The 20,664-nt window shown below is 46.2% G+C and overlaps 1 protein-coding gene across 1 annotated transcript in view; it reads right to left on the bottom strand.

Annotated features, from left to right (window-relative positions):
• Nucleotides 1-20,664, bottom strand: part of MMP21 (matrix metallopeptidase 21) — a 52,220-nt gene that overhangs the window by 22,660 nt on the left and 8,896 nt on the right. The window contains exons 3-5 of the mRNA XM_038743974.1: nt 15,283-15,422; nt 9,640-9,781; nt 301-558 (exon numbers count right to left, since the gene is read on the bottom strand). Coding sequence (XP_038599902.1) covers nt 301-558; nt 9,640-9,781; nt 15,283-15,422 — 540 coding nt within the window. The remainder of the gene's footprint in view (nt 1-300; nt 559-9,639; nt 9,782-15,282; nt 15,423-20,664) is intronic.

Below are 20,664 nucleotides of genomic sequence, written 5' to 3' on the forward strand. Positions count from 1 at the left end.
TCCAAGGTCACCCAGAAGACCAGGCTCACAGACTAAGGCGGAGGGACCTAATTCCCATTTTACGGATTAAAAAAACTGAGGCCCAGGGTGTCAAAATGACCTGTCCAAGGTCACCCAGCAGACCAGGTTCATAGACTAAGTGGGACGGAGGAGCAGGAACCTTATTCCCATTTTTTGGATTAAAAAACTGAGGCCTAGGGTGTCAAAATGACCCGTCCAAGGTCACCCAGAAGACCAGGACAGAGCAGGGAGTAAAACTCAGGTCTCGGGCCCGCCGGCAAGGGTTAGGCCGCTTGTCACCTTTGAAGAAGTAGCGCTCGTCTCTCCCGCGGGACCAGACGTGGACGAAGGCGTCGAGGTCGCGGGGCGGGAGCCCCCGCCAGCCCGTGACCACGGGGATGGGGTCTCCGTAGCGCGTCCGGTTTTTCCGGTTCTCGTAGAGCCAGTACCAGCCGCCGCGGAAGAAATAGGTGTTAAATCGCACCAGCCGCTCTCCGAACGGGCTCCTCTCCGTGCGGATCCAGTCGAACACGGCGTCGAAGGGCCCCGTGCAGGAACCTGGATGGGAAAATCCATCAATCGATCAATCAGTCGTATTTATTGAGCGCCTACTGTGTGCAGAGCGCTGGACTAAGCGCTTGGGAAGTCCAAGTTGGCAACATCTAGAGACGGGCCCTACCCAACGGCGGGCTCACAGTCTAAAAGGGGGAGACGGAGAACAAAACCAAACATACTAACAAAATAAAATAAATGGAATGGATAGGTGCAAGTAAAGAGCGGGAAACGCAGTCAGCATCGCTTCCCGGGGGGAGACAGAGAACAAAACCAAACATATTAACAAAATAAAATAAATGGAAAAATAGGTACAAGTAAAGAAAAGAGCGGGAAACGCAGTCAGCATTGCTTCCCGGGGGGAGACAGGGGTAGGGGGCCGGTGGGGAGGCCGTGGGGAAGGCCCAATTCCCCCCGCCAGAGATTCAGTCATTCAATCGTATTTATTGAGCGCTTACTGTGTGCAGAGCACTGGACTAAGCGCTTGGGAAGAACAAGTCGGCAACATATAGAGCCGGTCCCTACCCAACAGCGGGCTCACAGTCTGGAAAGGGGAGACGGACAACAAAACTAAACATGTGGACGGGTGTCAAGTCATCAGAATAAATAGAAATAAAGCTAGATTCATTCATTCTTTCAATCGTATTTATTGAGCACTTACTGTGTGCAGTGCACTGGACTAAGCGCTTGGGAAGGACAAGTCGGCAACGTATAGAGACGGTCCCTACCCAACGACGGGCTCACAGTCTAGAAAGGGGAGACGGACAACAAAACTAAACATGTGGACGGTGTCAAGTCGTCAGAATAAATAGAATGAAAGCTAAATGCACATCATTAACAAAATATATAGAATAGTATGTACAAGTAAAATTAAGAGTAATAAATCTGTGCAATGTTTCATACACAGGTAGATAGATAGATGATAGAGATAGATAGATTCATTCATTCATTCAATCGTATTTATTGAGTGCTTACTGTGTGCAGAGCACTCGACTAAGCGCTTGGGAAGTACAAGGTGGCAACATATAGAGACGGTCCCTCCCCAACAGCGGGCTCACAGTCTGGAAAGGGGAGACGGACAACAAAACTAAACATGTGGACAGGTGTCAAGTCATCAGAATAAATAGAAAGAAAGCTAGATTCATTCATTCTTTCAATCGTATTTATTGAGCCCTTACTGTGTGCAGAGCACTGGACTAAGCGCTTGGGAAGAACAAGTTGGCAACATCTAGAGACGGTCCCTATCCAACAACGGGCTCACAGTCTAGGAAGGGGAGACGGACAACAAAACTAAACATGTGGACAGGTGTCAAGTTGTCAGAATAAATAGAAAGAAAGCTAGATTCATTCATTCTTTCATTCGTATTTATTGAGCACTTACTGTGTGCAGAGCACTGGACTAAGTGCTTGGGAAGAACAAGTCGGCAACATCTAGAGCCGGTCCCTACCCAACAGCGGGCTCACAGTCTAGAAGGGGGAGACAGACAACAAAACTAAACATGTGGATGGGTGTCAAGTCATCAGAATAAATAGAATGAAAGCTAAATGCACATCATTAACAAAATAAATAGAATAGTATGCACAAGTAAAATAAAGAGTAATAAATCTCTGTAATCTTTCATACACAGATAGATTCATTCATTCATTCAATCGTATTTATTGAGCGCTTACTGTGTACAGAGCACTGGACTAAGCGCTTGGGAAGTACAAGTTGGCAACATCTAGAGATGGTCCCTACCCCACAACGGGCTCACAGTCTAGAAGGGGGAGACGGACAACAAAACAAAACATGTGGACGGGTGTCAAGTCATCAGAATAAATAGAAAGAAAGCTAGATTCATTCATTCTTTCAATCGTATTTATTGAGCGCTTACTGTGTGCAGAGCACTGGACTAAGCGCTTGGGAAGAACAAGTCGGCAACATATAGAGCCGGTCCCTACCCAACAGCGGGCTCACAGTCTAGAAGGGGGAGACAGGCAACAAAACAAAACATGTGGACGGTGTCAAGTCGTCAGAATAAATAGAATGAAAGCTAAATGCACATCATTAACAAAATATATAGAATAGTAAGTATGCACAAGTAAAATAAAGAGTAATAAATCTGTGCAATCTTTCATACACAGATAGATAATAAAGATAGACAGATTCATTCATTCATTCAATCGTATTTATTGAGCGCTTACTGTGTGCAGAGCACTGGACTAAGAGCTTGGGAAGAACAAGTCGGCAACATATAGAGACGGTCCCTACCCAACAACGGACTCACAGTTTAGAAGGGGGAGACAGACAACAAAACAAAACATGTGGACGGGTGTTAAGTGTTTTGTTTTGTTTTGTTCTTATGTTTTATTTTGTTCTTATGTTTTCTTTTGTTGTCTGTCTCCCCGTTTTAGACTGTGAGCCCGCTGTTGGGTAGGGACCATCTCTAGATGTTGCCAACTTGGACTTCCCAAGCGCTTAGTCCAGTGCTCTGTGCACAGTAAGCGCTCAATAAATACGATTGAATGAATGAATGAAAGTCATCAGAATAAATAGAAATAAAGCTAGATTCATTCATTCTTTCAATCGTATTTATTGAGCGCTTACTGTGTGCAGAGCACTGGACTAAGCACTTGGGAAGGCCCAGTTGGCAACATATAGAGACGATCCCTACCAAACAGTGGGCTCACAGTCTAGAAGATAATATTTATGGTATTTGTTAAGCACTTACTATGTGCCATTCACTCAATCACATTTATCAAGCACTTACTGTGTGCAGAGCACTGGACTAAGCGCTTGGGAAGTCCAAGTTGGCAACATAGAGAGACGGTCCCGACCCAACAACGGGCTCACAGTCTTAGGTGAGCCCACTGTTGGGTAGGGACCGTCTCTATATGGTGCCAACTTGGACTTCCCAAGTGCTTAGTACAGTGCTCTGCACACGGTAAGTGCTCAATAAATATGATTGATTGATTGATTGATTAGGTGGGGTGGGCCCGGGTGTCCCGGAAGCCCGGCGCTCAGCTTGTCAGCGGCATTTATTGAGCACCTACGGAGTGCCAGTTGTAGGGGGGAAGGATTCCCAGCTCCAGGAAGCGGCCGGACATGGGGATGACCCACTCGGGCGGGCAGGCGGGCACACTACCGGCCCTCATTCCCTCCCTCCTGCGATGCTCCGAGGCAACCGAGGCAAACTGCCTGCTGACCATCCTCCCCCTTCTAGACTGTGAGCCCACTGTTGGGTAGGGACCGTCTCTAGATGTTGCCAACTTGGACTTCCCAAGCGCTTAGTACAGTGCTCTGCACACAGGAAGCGCTCAATAAATACGATTGAATGAATGAATGAATGAATGAATGAACAAGACCCTCCTAGACTGTGAGCTCATTGTTGGGTAGGGACCGTCTCTATATGTTGCCAACTTGGACTTCCCAAGCGCTTAGTCCAGTGCTCTGCACACAGTAAGCGCTCAATAAATACGACTGAATGAATGAATGAATGAATGAATGAACAAGACCCTTCTAGACTGTGAGCCCGCCGTTGGGTAGGGACCGCCTCTATGTGCTGCCAACTTGGACTTCCCAAGCGCTTAGTCCAGTGCTCTGCACACAGAAAGCACTCAACAAATACGATTGAATGAATGAATAAATGAATGAATGAACAAGACCCTTCTAGATTGTGAGCCTGCTGTTGGGAAGGGACTGTCTCTAGATGTTGCCAACTTGGACTTCCCAAGCGCTTAGTCCAGTGCTCTGCACACAGTAAGCGCTCAATAAATACGATTGAATGAATGAATGAATGAATGAATGAACAAGACCCTTCTAGACTGTGAGCCCGCTGTTGGGTAGGGACCGTCTCTATGTGTTGCCAACTTGTACTTCCCAAACGCTTAGTCCAGTGCTCTGCACACAGTAAGAGCTCAATAAATACGATTGAATGAATGAATGAATGAATGAATGAATGAACAAGACCCTTCTAGACTGTGAGTCCGCTGTTGGGTAGGGACCGTCTCTATGTGTTGCCAACTTGGACTTCCCAAGCGCTTAGTTCAGTGCTCTGCACACAGTAAGCGCTCAATAAATACGATTGAGTGAATGAATGAATGAATGAATGAATGAATGAATGAATGAATGAATGAACAAGACCCTTCTAGACTGTGAGCCCGCTGTTGGGTAGGGACCGTCTCTAGATGTTGCCAAGTTGGACTTCCCAATCAATCAATCAATCAATCGTATTTATTGAGCGCTTACTGTGTGCAGAGCACTGTACTAAGCGCTTGGGAAGTACAAGTTGGCAACATGTAGAGACGGTCCCTACCCAACAGTGCTCTGCACACAGTAAGCGCTCAATAAATACGATTGAATGAATGAATGAATGAATGACCACATGGTGGGCGGGAAAGCGAGGGCCGGGAGCTCGTCAAGGATGCCCACCCTGTTTCCCCCTCTAGTCTGTAACCTCCCCAGCGCTTAGAACAGTGCTTTGCACATAGTAAGCACTTAATAAATGCCATCATTATTATTATTATGGGCAGGGAATGTGTCTTGTTTATTGTTCTAGTGCTTAGTGAGAAGCAGCGTGGCTCAGTGCAAAGAGCCTGGGCTTTGGAGTCAGAGGTGGTGGGTTCAAATCCCAGCTCCGCCAACTGTCAGTTGTGTGACTTTGGGCAAATCACTTCACTTCTCTGGGCCTCAGTTCCCTCATCTGGAAAATGGGGATGAAGACTGTGAGCCCCACGAGGGACAACATGATCACCTTGTAACTTCCCCAGCGCTTAGAACAGTGCTTTGCACATAGTAAGAGCTTAATAAATGCCATCATTATTCTTATTATTAAAGAGCCCGGGCTTTGGAGTCAGAGGTCAAGGGTTCAAACACTGGCTCCGCTAATTGTCAGCTGTGTGACTTTGGGCAAGTCACTTAACTTCTCTGTGCCTCAGTTACCTTATCTGTAAAATGGGGATTAAGACTGTGAGCCCCCCGTGGGACAACCTGATCACCTTGTAGCCTCCGCAGCGCTTAGAACAGTACTTTGCACATAGTGAGTGCTTAATAAATGCCATCATCATCATTATTATTATTGTAACCTCCCCAGCACTTAGAACAGTGCTTTGCACATAGTAAGCGCTTAATAAATGCCATCATTATTATTTTTATGGTAACCTCCCCAGCGCTTAGAACAGTGCTGTGCACATAGTAAGTGCTTAATAAATGCCATCATCATTATTATTATTATTGTAACCTCCCCAGCGCTTAGAACAGTGCTTTGCACATAGTAAGTGCTTAATAAATGCCAACATCATCATCATTATAATTATTGTATCCTCCCCAGCACTTAGAACAGTGCTTTACACATAGTAAGCGCTTAATAAATGCCATCATCATCATTATTATTATTGTATTCTCCCCAGCGCTTAGAACAGTGCTTTGCACATACTAAGCTCTTAATAAATGCCATTATTATTATTATTATTATTATTGCAACCTCCCCAGAGCTTAGAACAGCGCTTTGCACATAGTAAGCGCTTAATAAATGTCATCATTATTATTTTTATGGTAACCTCCCCAGCGCTTAGAACAGTGCTTTGCACATAATAAGTGCTTAATAAATGCCATTATTATTATTATTATTATTGTAACCTCCCCGGAGCTTAGAATAGTGCTTTACACATAGTAAGCACTTAATAAATGCCATCATTATTATTATTGTAACCTCCCCAGGGCTTAAAACAGCGCTTTGCACATAGTAAGTGCTTAATAAATGCCAACATCATCATCATTATAATTATTGTATCCTCCCCAGCACTTAGAACAGTGTTTTACACATAGTAAGCGCTTAATAAATGCCATCATCATCATCATTATTATTATTGTATCCTCCCCAGCGCTTAGAACAGTGCTTTGCACATACTAAGCTCTTAATAAATGCCATCATTATTATTATTATTGCAACCTCCCCAGAGCTTAGAACAGCGCTTTGCACATAGTAAGCGCTTAGTAAATGTCATCATTATTATTTTTATGGTAACCTCCCCAGCGCTTAGAACAGTGCTTTGCACATAGTAAGTGCTTAATAAATGCCATCATTATTATTATTATTATTGTAACCTCCCCAGAGCTTAGAACAGTGCTTTACACATAGTAAGCACTTAATAAATGCCATCATTATTATTATTGTAACCTCCCCAGGGCTTAAAACAGCGCTTTGCACATAGGAAGTGCTTAATAAATGCCATCATTATTATTATTATTATTGTAACCTCCCCAGAGCTTAGAACAGTGCTTTGCACATAGTAAGCGCTTAATAAATGCCATCATTATTATTTTTATGGTAACCTCCCCAGCGCTTAGAACAGTGCTTTGCACATAGTAAGTGCTTAATAAATGCCATCATCATTATTATTATTATTGTACCTCCCCAGCTCTTAGAACAGTGCTTTGCACATAGTAAGCACTTAATAAATGCCATCATTATTATTATTATCATTATTATTATTGTAACCTCCCCAGAGCTTAGAACACTGCTCTGTACATAGTAAGTGCTTAATAAATGCCATCATCATTAGTATTATTGTAACCTCCCCAAAGCTTAGAACAGTGCTTTGCACATAGTAAGTGCTTAATAGATGCCATTATTATTATTATTATTATTGTAACCTCCCCAGAGCTTAGAACAGTGCTTTGCACATAGTAAGTGCTTAATAAATGCCATTATTATTATTATTATTATTGTAACCTCCCCAGAGCTTAGAACAGTGCTTTGCACATAGCGCTTAATAAATGCCATCATCATTATGATTATTATTGTAACCTCCCCAGAGCTTAGAACAGTGCTTTGCACATAGTAAGTGCTTAAGAAATGCCATCATTATTATTATTATTAGTGCAGTGCTCTGCACACAGTAAGTGCTCAGTAAATTAATTAATTAATTCATTCATTCAATCATATTTATTGAGTGTTTACCGTGTGCCGAGCACTGTACTAAGCGCTTGGGAAGTACAAGTTGGCAACATCTAGAGAGGGTCCCTACCCCACAGTGGGCTCACAGTCTAGAAGGGGGAGACAGAGAACAAAACCAAAGATATTAACAAAATAAAATAAAATAAATATGTACAAATAAAGTAAATAAATAGAGTAATAAATGCGCACAAACATATATACAGTAAATAATAATAATAATAATAATGGCATTTGTTAAGCACTTACTATGTGCAAAGCACTGTTCTCAGCGCTGGGGGGATACAAGGTGATCAAGTTGTCCCACGTGGGGCTCACAGTCTTTAATCCCCATTTTCCAGATGAGGGAACTGAGGCCCAGAGAAGTGAAGTGACTTGCCCAAAGTCACACAGCTGACAATTGGCGGAGCAGGGATTTGAACCCATGACCTCTGACTCCCAAGCCCGGGCTCTTTCCACTGAGCCACGCTGCTTCTTCTTCTTTATTCTAAATACGAACGAATCAATCAATCAATCAATCGTATTTATTGAGCGCTCACTGTGTGCAGAGCACTGGACTAAGCGCTTGGGAAGTCCAAGTTGGCAACATATAGAGACGGTCCCTACCCAACAGTGGGCTCACAGTCTAGAAGGGGGAGACAGACAACAAAACCGAACATATTAACCAAATAAAATAAATAGAATAGATATGTACAAGTAAAATAAATAAATAGAGTAATAAATATGTACAAACATATATGCAGGGATATATATATATAATAATAATAATAATGGCATTTGTTAAGCGCTTACTATGTGCAAAGCACTGTTCTAAGCGCTGGGGGGGATACAATGTGATCAAGTTGTCCCACGTAGGGCTCACCGTCTTAATCCCCATTTTTACAGATGAGGGAACTGAGGCTCAGAGAAGTTAAGTGACTTGCCCAAGGTCACACAGCAGACTGGTGGTGGAGCTGGGATTCGAACCCACGACCTCTGACTCCAAAGCCAGGGCTTTTCCCTTGAGCCACGCTGCTTCTCTAATCTATGTATATGTAATATACATAATCTATGTAATATATATATATATATATATAAATGAAAGTCTTTTAGACTGTGAGCCCACTCTTTTAGACTGTGAGCCCAGTCTTTTAAACCGTGAGCCCACTGTTGGGTAGGGACTGTCTCTATATGTTGCCAACTTGTACTTCCCAAGCGCTTAGTCCAGTGCTCTGCACACAGTAAGCACTCAATAAATACGATTGATTGATTGATTGATTGATTGATTGAAAGAGGCAGGAACAGGGTGGGTGGGGGTTTCCTCTAGTCGCTCAGCCAACGTGAGGTTCAATCAATCAATCAATCGTATTGTATTGAGCGCTTACTATGGGCAGAGCACTGGACTAAGCGCTTGGGAAGTCCAAGTTGGCAACATCTAGAGACAGTCATCATCAGTCGTATTTATTGAGCGCTTACTGTGTGCAGAGCACTGTACTAAGCGCTTGGGAAGTCCAAGTTGGCAACATCTAGAGACAGTCATCATCAATCGTATTTATTGAGTGCTTACTGTGTGCAGAGCACTGGACTAAGCGCTTGGGAAGTCCAAGTTGGCAACATCTAGAGACAGTCATCATCAGTCGCATTTATTGAGCGCTTACTGTGTGCAGAGCACTGTACTAAGTGCTTGGGAAGTCCAAGTTGGCAACATAGAGAGACGGTCCCTACCCAACAGTGGTTGGGTTGTCCCCGGGGGCCGAGGTGCGGGGGAGCCGAGCGGGGCAGCGTGGTGAGCGTGGAGGCCTTCCCAGACTGAGCCCCTTCCTTCCTCTCCCCCTCGTCCCCCTCTCCATCCTCCCATCTTACCTCCTTCCCTTCCCTGTATATATGTATATATGGTTGTACATATTTATTACTCTATTTATTTATTTATTTTACTTGTACATTTCTATCCTACTTATTTTATTTTGTTGGTATGTTTGGTTCTGTTCTCTGTCTCCCCCTTTTAGACTGTGAGCCCACTGTTGGGTAGGGACTGTCTCTATGTGTTGCCAATCTGTACTTCCCAAGCGCTTAGTACAGTGCTCTGCACACAGTAAGCGCTCAATAAATACGATCGATTGATTGATTGATTGATTGAGCGTCGAGAGGACCGGGCTGGGGGAGCCGCCCTTACCGTACAGCCGCTGAATGGCCTTCCGGTCCGCCACGTCCAGCTCAAAGCCCGGGCCCTGCGGGACGGTGTTAGGCCGCATGATGGATCCCGGCCGTTGGGTGTGGGGCAATCCCAGCACGTGGCCGATTTCGTGGACCGCCACCTGCCAGGGGAGCGGGGGGGAGATGGATGGAAGGAAGGAACAACCGGGACCCCTCCTTATTGAAGGCCCACCTCCTCCAACAGGCCTTCCCTGACTGAGCCCTCCTTTCCTCTTCTCCCATTCCCTTTGGCGTTGCTCCGTTTATTCATCCCCCCTCCTCCACTGAGGTCCAGATCGGTCATTTATTTATCCCTGCTAATGTCCGTCCCCCCCGTCTAGACGGCAAGCTCGCCGCGGGCAGGGAATGCGGGGTGAACGAGGGAGCGGAGTCGAGGCTGCGGGCTCGTGAGACGGGAAGGGGGGTCGCGCCGTCCGCGGTGACGGGAAAGCCAGGGCGAGGATCATCGTCATCATCGTCAATCGTATTTATTGAGCGCTTACTATGTGCAGAGCACTGTACTAAGAGCTTGGGAAGTACAAGGAGGATAAGGAGAAGGAGCGCGGTCTTGGACATGTTGAGTTTTGGATGGCGGGCGGACATCGTGTCCCGAAGGCGGGAGGAGATGCCAGTCTGGAGGGAGGGAGAGAGAGCAGGGGCGGAGGTGGAGATTTGGGGGTCATCAGCGTGGAGGTGATAGTTGAAGCCGTGGGAGCGAATGAGGTCACCGAGGGAGTGAGTGGAGATGGAGGGGACCAAGAACTGACCCTTGGGGACCCCCAACAGTAAGGGGATGGGAGGAAGAGGAGGAGCCCGCAAAAGAGACTGAGAATGAACGGCCGGAGAGATGAGAGGAGAACCAGGAGAGGACGGAGTCTGGGAAGCCAAGGTCGGATAACGTGCTGAGGAGAAGGGGGTGGGCCACAGTGTCGACGGCAGCTGAGAGGTCGAGGAGGATTAGGATGGAGAAGGGGCTGTTGGATACATATTTATTACTCCATTTATTTATTTATTATACTTGTACATTTCTATCCTATTTATTTTATTTTGTTGGTATGCTTGGTTCTGTTCTCTGTCTCCCCCTTTTAGACTGTGAGCCCACTGTTGGGTAGGGACCGTCTCTATGTGTTGCCAATTTGTACTTCCCAAGCGCTTAGTACAGTGCTCTGCACATAGTAAGCGCTCAATAAATACGATTGATTGATTGATTGATCGATTTGGCAAGAAGGAGGTCATCGGTGACCTTGGAGAGGGCGGTTTCGGTGGAGTGGAGGGGACGGAAGCCGGACTGGAGGGGAGTTGGAGGAGAGGAATTCGAGGCAGCGAGGGTAGAAGGATGTGAAAATAGAGGGGGTGGGGGGTGGTCGAGGGGCAGGGGGCGCGGGATGGAGGACGGGGAGGAGAAACTTTGGTAGCTCAGATCTGATTATTATTATGATGATGATGATGGCATTTGTTAAGCGCTTACTATGTGCAAAGCACTGTTCTAAGCTCTGGGGGGGGATACAAGGTGATCAAGTTGATCAAGTTGATCAGTGGAGAAGCAGCGTGGCTCAGTGGAAAGAGCCCGGGCTTTGGCGTCAGAGGTCATGGGTTCAAACCCCGGCTCCGCCAATTGTCAGCTGTGTGACTTTGGGCGAGTCACTTCACTTCTCTGGGCCTCGGTTACCTCATCTGTAAAATGGGGATTAAGACTGTGAGCCCCCTGAGGGACAACCTGATCATCTGGTAACCTCCCCAGCGCTTGGAACAGGGCTTTGCACATAGTAAGCGCTTAATAAATGCCATAATAATAATAATAATAATCAAGTTGCCCCACGTGGGGCTCACAGTCTTAATCCCCATTTTACAGATGAGGTAACTGAGGCTCAGAAAAGTGAAGTGACTTGCCCAAGATCACACAGCAGACATGTGGCGGAGCCGGGATTCGAACCCCTGACCTCTGACTCCAAAGCCCGGGCTCTTTCCGCTGAGCCATGCTGCTTCTCTGATGGTGTTAATTTTCTAAGGAAGTAGGTGGCTAGATCATTGGAGGGGAGGGGGAGGGATGGGGGAGGGATGGGGGCATTATCATCATCATCATCATCAATCGTATTTATTGAGCGCTTACTATGTGCAGAGCACTGTACTAAGCGCTTGGGAAGTACAAATTGGCAACATATAGAGACGGCCCCTGCCCAACAGTGGGCTCACAGTCTAAAAGGGGGAGAACAGGGGGCCGGAGGAGGGAGTTTAAAGTCCGAAACAGCTCATGGGGGTGAGGGGCCTGGGTGTCAAGAAGAGAAATCGTTTTGCCGGGAAGAGTTAAGGCAAGAAAGGATAAATTTAAAGCGGACAAGGTTGGCCCACACAATAATAATAATGGCATTTATTAAGCGCTTACTATGTGCCAAGCACTGTTCTAAGCGCTGGGGAGGTTACAAGGTGATCAGGTTGTCCCACGGGGGGCTCACAGTCTTCATCCTCCAGGAGGCCTTCCCAGACTGAGCCCCTTCCTTTCTCTCCCCCTCGTCCCCCTCTCCAACCCCCTCATCTTACCTCCTTCCCTTCCCCACAGCACCTGTATATATGGATATATGTTTGTACAGATTTATTACTCTATTTATTTTACTTGTACATATCTATTCTATTTATTTTATTTTGTTAGTATGTCTGGTTTTGTTCTCTGTCTCCCCCTTTTAGACTGTGAGCCCACTGTTGGGTAGGGACCGTCTCTATACGTTGCCAACTTGGACTTCCCAAGCGCTTAGTACAGTGCTCTGCACACAGTAAGCGCTCAATAAATACGATTGATTGATTGATTGATTGATGAATCCCCATTTTACAGCTGAGGCAACTGAGGCACAGAGAAGTGAAGTGACATGCCCGAAGTCACACAGCTGGCAAGTGGTGGAGCTGGGATTTGAACCCATGACCTCTGACGCCAAAGCCCGGGCTCTTTCCACTGAGCCACGCTGTTGGGAAGATTCATTCATTCATGCATTCAATCGTATTTACTGAGCGCTTACTGTGTGCAGAGCGCCGGACTAAGCGCTTGGGAAGTCCAAGTTGGCAACATAGAGAGACGGTCCCTACCCAACAGCGGGCTCACCGTCTAGAAGATCTATCCCATTCATTCATTCAATCGTATTTATTGAGTGCTTACTGTGTGCAGAGCACTGTACTAAGCGCTTGGGAAGTACAAGATGGCAACATAGAGAGACGGTCCCTACCCAACAGTGGGCTCACCGTCTAGAATATCTATCCCATTCATTCATTCAATCGTATTTATTGAGCGCTTACTGTGTGCAGAGCACTGTACTAAGCGCTTGGGAAGTACAAGATGGCAACATAGAGAGACGGGCCCTACCCAACACCGGGCTCACGGTTTACAAGATCTATAGGAGAAGCAGCGTGGCTCAGTGGAGAAGAGCCCGGGCTTTGGAGTCAGAGGTCATGGGTTCAAATCCCGGCTCTGCCACTTGTCAGCTGTGTGACTTTGGGCGAGTCACTTCACTTCTCTGGGCCTCAGTTCCCTCATCTGTAAAATGGGGATGAAGACTGTGAGCCCCACGTGGGACAACCTCATGACCTTGTATCCCCCCCAGCGCTTAGAACAGTGCTTTGCACATAGTAAGCGCTTAATAAATGCCATCGTTATCATTATTATTATTATTATTATCCCATGAGGTGATGGGGTCCAATCAACGCTCTCAGCCACGTCTGGGTCTCTCCCTCGTGGAAAGGCCGGGAGACTTTTTTATGGTGTTTGTTAAGCACTTACTATGTCCCATGCACTGTACTAAGCACCGGGGCAGAGACAAGCTACTCGGGTTGAACACCGTCCCTGTCCCATACGGGGCTCATGCTCGGAAAACCCATTTTGCAGATGAGGGAACCGAGGCACGGAGAAGTTAAGTGACTTGTCCAAGTGGCAAGTCAAGTGGCTTGCAGAAAAGGGGCAGAGGTAGGATTAGAACCCAGGTCCTTCTGACTCCCAAGCTCAGGCTCAATCCCCTGGGCTGTGCTGGTTGGGTTGGATTCAAATTGGCGGGTTTTCCCACCCCGCAAACCGTTGCCCGGCGAAGTTTTCTGCCCAGGGGCCCTGCTTCTCCATCTGGTCATTCATTCAATCGTATTTATTGAGCGCTTACTGTGTGCAGAGCACTGTACTAAGCACTTAGGGAAGTACAAGTTGGCAACATCTAGAGACGGTCCCTACCCAACAGCGGGCTCACAGTCTAGGAGGGGCAACTGGCACTGGCCAGTAATAATAATAATAATGATGATAATAATGATGATGGCAGTTATTAAGCGCTTACTATGTGCAAAGCACTATTCTAAGCGCTGGGGAGGTTACAAGGTGATCAGGTTGTCCCACGGGGGGCTCACAGTCTTCATCCCCATTTTACAGAGGAGGTAACTGAGGCACAGAGAATAATAACTCCCCGTCCTCCCCCTCCCCATCCCCCCCGCCTTACCTCCTTCCCCTTCCCACAGCACCTGTATATATGGATATATGTATTTATTACTCTATTTTACTTGTACATATTTATTTTATTTTATTTTGTAAATATGTTTTGTTTTGTTGTCTGTCTCCCCCTTCTAGACTGTGAGCCCGCTGTTGTTTAGGGACCGTCTCTAGATGTTGCCAACTTGGACTTCCCAAGCGCTTAGTCCAGTGCTCTGCACACAGTAAGTGCTCAATAAATACGACTGAATGAATGAATGAATAATGATGGCATTTATTAAGCGCTTACTAGGTGCAAAGCACTGTTCTAAGCGCTGGGGAGGTTACAAGGTGATCAGGTTGTCCCACGGGGGGCTCCCAGTCTTCATCTCCATTTTACAGATGAGGTCACTGAGGCCCAGAGAAGTGAAGTGACTTGCCCAAAGTCACACAGCTGACAAGTGGCGGAGCTGGGATTTGAACCCATGACCTCTGACTCCAAAGCCCTGGCTCTTTCCACTGAGCCATGCTGCTTCTCTGGTAGGTAATGATAACAATAATAATAATAATAATGGCATTTATTAAGCGCTTACTATGTGCAAAGCACTGTTCTAAGCACTGGGGTAGATACAAGTTAATCACGTTGGACACAGTCCCTGTCCCACGTGCGACTCACGGTCTTAGAGAAGCAGCGTGGCTCGGTGGAAAGTAATAAGTCACGCTCAATAAATACGATTGAGTATCATCATCAATCGTATTTATTGAGCGCTTACTATGTGCAGAGCACTGGACTAAGCGCTTGGGAAGTCACATAGAGACAGTCCCTACCCAACAGTGGGCTCACAGTCTAAAAGGGGGAGACAGAGAACAAAACCAACCGTACCAACAAAATAAAATAAATAGGATAGATATGTACAAGTAAAATAAATAGAGTAATAAATCTGTACAACCATATATCCATATATACAGGTGCTGTGGGGAAGGGAAGGAGGTAAGATGGGGGGATGGAGAGGGGGACGAGGGGGAGAGGAAGGAAGGGGCTCAGTGTGGGAAGGCCTCCTGGAGGAGGTGAGCTCTTAGTAGGGCCTTGAAGGGAGGAAGAGAGCGAGCTTGGCGAATGGGCAGAGGGATTGGGGGCATTCCAGGCCCGGGGGAGGACGTGGGCCGGGGGTCGATACCGCTCGGGATACGCACTTTGAGGAGGTTGAGGCCTTGGTCGCTGCTGGGGGACGTGAAGTGGTCGTCGTCGTCGAAGTGGACGTCGCCCAGGCGCCAGGCGTGCGCGAACTCCTGCCCGCTCCCGTCAAACGCCCGTGGGCACCCCAGGTGACGGCCTGTGGCACAAATCCGGCAGGGAGAGGAGGAGGAGGAGGAGGAAGAGGAGAGGAATGGTCAGCTGGGGTCATTCGTTCGTCCGGTCGTATTTATTGAGCGCTCACTGGGTGCAGAGCACTGGACTAAGCGCTTGGGAAGTCCAAGATGGCGACATATAGAGACGGTCCCTACCCAACGGCGGGCGGGGAATTGTTTCTCCAGCCTTTTCACTGTGTCCAGGCCTTCCCTCTTTCCCTTTCTCCCTCCTTTCTCCACTGTCGAAATGAGGGCGGTAGGTTGGTCATCATCCCACTGTTGGGTAGGGAGTGTTGCCAACTTGTACTTCCCAAGCGCTTAGTCCAGTGCTCTGCACACAGTAAGCGCTCAATAAATACGATTGATGATGATACTCAATCGTATTTATTGAGCGTGACTTATTACTTTCCACCGGGCCACGCTGCTTCTCTAAGACCGTGAGTCCCACGCGGGACAGGGACTGTGTCCAACCTGATTAACTTGTATCTACCCCAGTGCTTAGAACAGTGCTTTGCACATAGTAAGCACTTAATAAATGCCATTATTATTATTATTATATTATTATTATGATCATCAATGGTATTTATTGAGCACTTACTGTGGTCAGGGGGTGCGGGCCGCCTGCTCGTTTCCATTACGCAGAACTGGGTTGGACAACACCTAATCTAGCCCAGAATGGTCAGAAATGGCCTGGGTGGGGAAAAGAATGGAGCTGGTTGGCTTGGAGGGCTTTTTATTATTATTATTTTATTTATTAACGGTATCTGTTAAGCGTGTATTACGTGCTAGGCCCCCTACTAAGCACTGAGGCGTGGCTCAGTTGGAAAGAGCACGGGCTTGGGAGTCAGAGGTCTTGGGTTCAAATCCCAGCTCTGCCAATTGTCAGCTGTGTGACTTTGGGCAAGTCACTTCACTTCTCTGTGTCTCAGTTACCTCATCTGTAAAATGGGGATTAAAACTGTGAGCCCCACGTGGGACAACCTGATCACCTTGTATCCTCCCCAGCGCTTAGAACAGTGCTTTGCACATAGTAAGCGCTTAACAAATGGCATTATTATTATTATTATTATTATTATTATTATTATTATTATTATTATTATTACAAGCTGACCAGGTTGAACATAGTCCGTGTCCCGTGTGGGGATCACGGTCTTAGAGAGGCGGCGTGGCTCAGTGGAAGGAGCCCGGGCTTTGGAGTCGGAGGTCCTGGGTTCAAATCCACGGGTCGTGGGTGAGCCCACTGTTGGGTAGGGACCATCTCTATCTGTTGCCAACTTGTACTTGCTAAGTGCCTAGTCCAGTGCTCTGCACACAGTAAGCGCTCAGTAAATACGATTGAATGAATGAAGGAGAAGACTGTCCTGAGCGCTTGGAAACGTGCGACAAAAAGAGGTGGACCGCCCTACACCCCGCCTCCCATCCTCGGGCCCCTGGATCAGGCTCGCCAACACAATAATAATAATAATAATGATGGCATTTATTAAGCGCTTACTATGTGCAAAGCACTGTTCTAAGCGCTGCCGTGTGACCTTGGGCAAGTCGCTTTACTTCTCTGGGCCTCAGTGACCTTATCTGGGAAATGGATCAGGCTTGCCAACACAATAATAATAATAATAATGATGGCATTTATTAAGCGCTTACTATGTGCAAAGCACTGTTCTAAGCGCTGCCGTGTGACCTTGGGCAAGTCGCTTTACTTCTCTGGGCCTCAGTGACCTCAACTGGGAAAGGGGGATGAAGACAGCCCCGTGCAGGACAGGGACCTGATTTGATCGTATCCACCCAAGAGCTTAGTACAGTACCTGGCACATAGTAAGCACTTAACAAACACCACAAGTATACCTGTATATATGTATATGTATATATATATATATGTATATATATATATATATATGTATTTATTACTCTATTTTATTTTATTTTAGTACAATACCTGGCACATAGTAAGCACTTAACAAACACCACAAGTATACCTGTATATATGTATATATATGCATGTATTTATCACTCTATTTTATTTGTACATATTTATAAATATGTTTATACATTTATTTATTTTGCATGTATTTATTACTCTATTTATTTTATTTTATTTTAGTACAATACCTGGAACATAGTAAGCACTTAACAAACACCACAAGTATACCTGTATATATGTATATATATATATATATATATATATATGCATGTATTTATTACTCTATTTGTACATATTTATTCTATTTTATTCTATTTTATTTTATTTTGTGTCCATTTTATTTTGTTAATATGTTTTGTTTTGTTGTCTGTCTCCCCCTTCTAGACTGTGAGCCCGCTGTTGGGTAGGGACCATCTCTATATGTTGGCAACCTGTACTTCCCAAGTGCTTAATACAGTGCTCTGCACACAGTAAGTGCTCAATAAATGATAATAATAATAATAATAATAATGGCATTTGTTAAGCACTTACTATGTGCAAAGCACTGTTCTAAGCACTGGGGAGGTTACAAGGTGATCAGGTTGTCCCAGGGGGGCTCACACTCTTCATCCCCATTTTACAGATGAGGGAACTGAGGTCCAGAGAAGTGAAGTGACTTGCCCAAAGTCACATAGCTGACAATTGGCAGAGCAGGGATTTGAACCCCTGACCTCTGACGCCAAAGCCCGGGTGCTTTCCACTGAGCCACGCTGCTTCCCTGTCCTTCACAGTCCTTCTAGACTGTGAGCCCGCTGTTGGGTAGGGACCGTCTCTATATGTTGCCGACTTGGACTTCCCAAGCGCTTAGTACAGTGCTCTGCACACAGTAAGCGCTCAATAAATAATAATAATAATAATAATAATAATAATAATAATAATAGCATTTGTTTAAGCGCTTACTATGTGCAAAGTACTGTTCTAAGCACTGGGGGATATACAAGGTAATTAGGTTGTCCCACATGGGGCTCACAGTCTTCATCCCCATTTCACAGGTGAGGGAACTAAGGCCCAGAGAAGTGAAATGACTTGCCCAAAGTCACACAGCTAACAAGTGGCTGAGCCGGAATTAGAACCCATAACCTCTGACTCCCAAGCCCGGGCTCTTTCCACTGAGCCACACTGCTTCTCAATCAATCAATCAATCGTATTTATTGAGCGCTTACTGTGTGCAGAGCACTGGACTAAGCGCTTGGGAAGTCCAAGTTGGCAACATAGAGAGACAGTCCCTACCCAACAGCGGGCTCACAGTCTAGAAGGGGGAGACAGAGAACAAAACCAAACATATTAACAAAATAAAATAAGTCGTAGGTCATGGGTTCAAATCCCAGCTCCGCCAACTGTCAGCTGGGTGACTTTGGGCAAGTCGCTTCACTTCTCTGGGCCTCAGTTATCTCATCTGTAAAATGGGGATGAAGACTGTGAGACCCCCCCCAGGGGCAACCTGATCACCTTGTAACCTCCCCAGCGCTTAGAACACTGCTTTGCACTTCATTCATTCATCCAATCGTATTTATTAAGCGCTTACTGTGTGCAGAGCACTGTACTAAGCGCTTGGGAAGTCCAAGTTGGCAACATATGGAGACGGTCCCTACCCAACAGTGGGCTCACAGTCTAGTCTTTGCACATAGTAAACGCTTAATATATGATGTTGTTATTATTATTATTATTATTATTATTATTATTATTATTATTATTATTATTATTATTATTATTATCCTGGACGCTCATGGGGAGAGGGGGGCTGTCTGGGCACTCGTGGAAGGGGAGGGAGGTGTCCTGGGTGCCCAATGCGGGTGGGGGGATGGTCCTGGGCACTCATGGGGGAGAGTGGGGGGGTTCATTCATTCATTCAATCGTATTTATTGAGCACTTACTGTGTGCAGAGCACTGTACTAAGCGCTTGGGAAGTCCAAGTTGGCAACATCTAGAGACGGTCCCTACCCAACAGTGGGCTCACAGTCTAGAAGGGGGAGACAGACAACAAAACAAAACATGTGGACAGGCGTCAAGCAGCATGGCTCAGTGGAAAAGAGCCCGGGCTTTGGAGTCAGAGGTCATGGGTTCAAATCCCGGCTCCACCAATTGTCAGCTGGGTGCCTTTGGGCAAGTCACTTCACTTCTCTGGGCCTCAGTTACCTCATCTTTAAAATAGGGATGAAGACTGGGAGCCCACCGTGGGACAACCTGATCACCTTGTAACTTCCCCAGCGATTAGAACAGTGCTTTGCACTTCATTCATTCATTCAATTGTATTTATTGAGCGCTTACTGTGTGCAGAGCACTGTATTAAGCGCTTGGGAAGAACAAGTTGGCAACATATGGAGACGGTCCCTACCCAACAGTGGGCTCACAGTCTAGTCTTTGCACATAGTAAACGCTTAATATATGTTATTATTATTATTATTATTATTATTATCCTGGACGCTCATGGGGAGAGGGGGCAGTCTGGACACTCATGGAAGGGGAGGGAGGCATCCTGGGTGCCCACTGGGGGTGGGGGGATGGGCACACAGTAAGTGCTCAATAAATACGATGGAATGGATGAATGAATGAATTGTTAGTGTTTGGCACGTGCTAAACACTTCACACTTCAGTTCCCTCATCTGTAAAATGGGGATAAAGCCTGTGAGCCTGAATGAATAAAATAAATCTTGCTCAAACATCTATACAGGTGCCGTGGGGAGGGGAAGGAGGTAGGGCGGGGGGGATAGGGAGAGGAAAAAGGGGGCTCACCAGACAGAGCATCCCCCATCCCCGTCCACCCCTGGACGTGGCCCACGGTGATGTGAGCCCCTTCCTTCCTCTCCCCCTCGTCCCCCTCTCCATCCCCCTCATCTTACCTCCTTCCCTTCCCCACAGCACCTGTATATATGTATATATGTTTGTACATATTTATTACTCTATTTATTGATTGATTGATTTAACTTGTACATATCTATTCTACTTATTTTATTTCGTTAGTGCGTTTGGTTTTGTTCTCTGTCTCCCCCCTTTTAGACTGTGAGCCCACTGTTGGGTAGGGACTGTCTCTATATGTTGCCAACTTGTACTTCCCAAGAGCTTAGTACAGTGCTCTGCACACAGTAAGCACTCAATAAATACGATTGATTGATTGATGAATGAATGAATCGTTAGTCTTTGGCACGTGCTAAACACTTCACACTTCAGTTCCCTCATCTGTAAAATGGGGATAAAGCCTGTGAGCCTGAATGAATAAAATAAATCTCGTACAAACATCTATACAGGTGCCGTGGGGAGGGGAAGGAGGT

This window comes from Tachyglossus aculeatus, chromosome 3 (assembly GCF_015852505.1).
Source record: "Tachyglossus aculeatus isolate mTacAcu1 chromosome 3, mTacAcu1.pri, whole genome shotgun sequence".
In the NCBI taxonomy this organism is placed as follows: domain Eukaryota; kingdom Metazoa; phylum Chordata; class Mammalia; order Monotremata; family Tachyglossidae; genus Tachyglossus; species Tachyglossus aculeatus.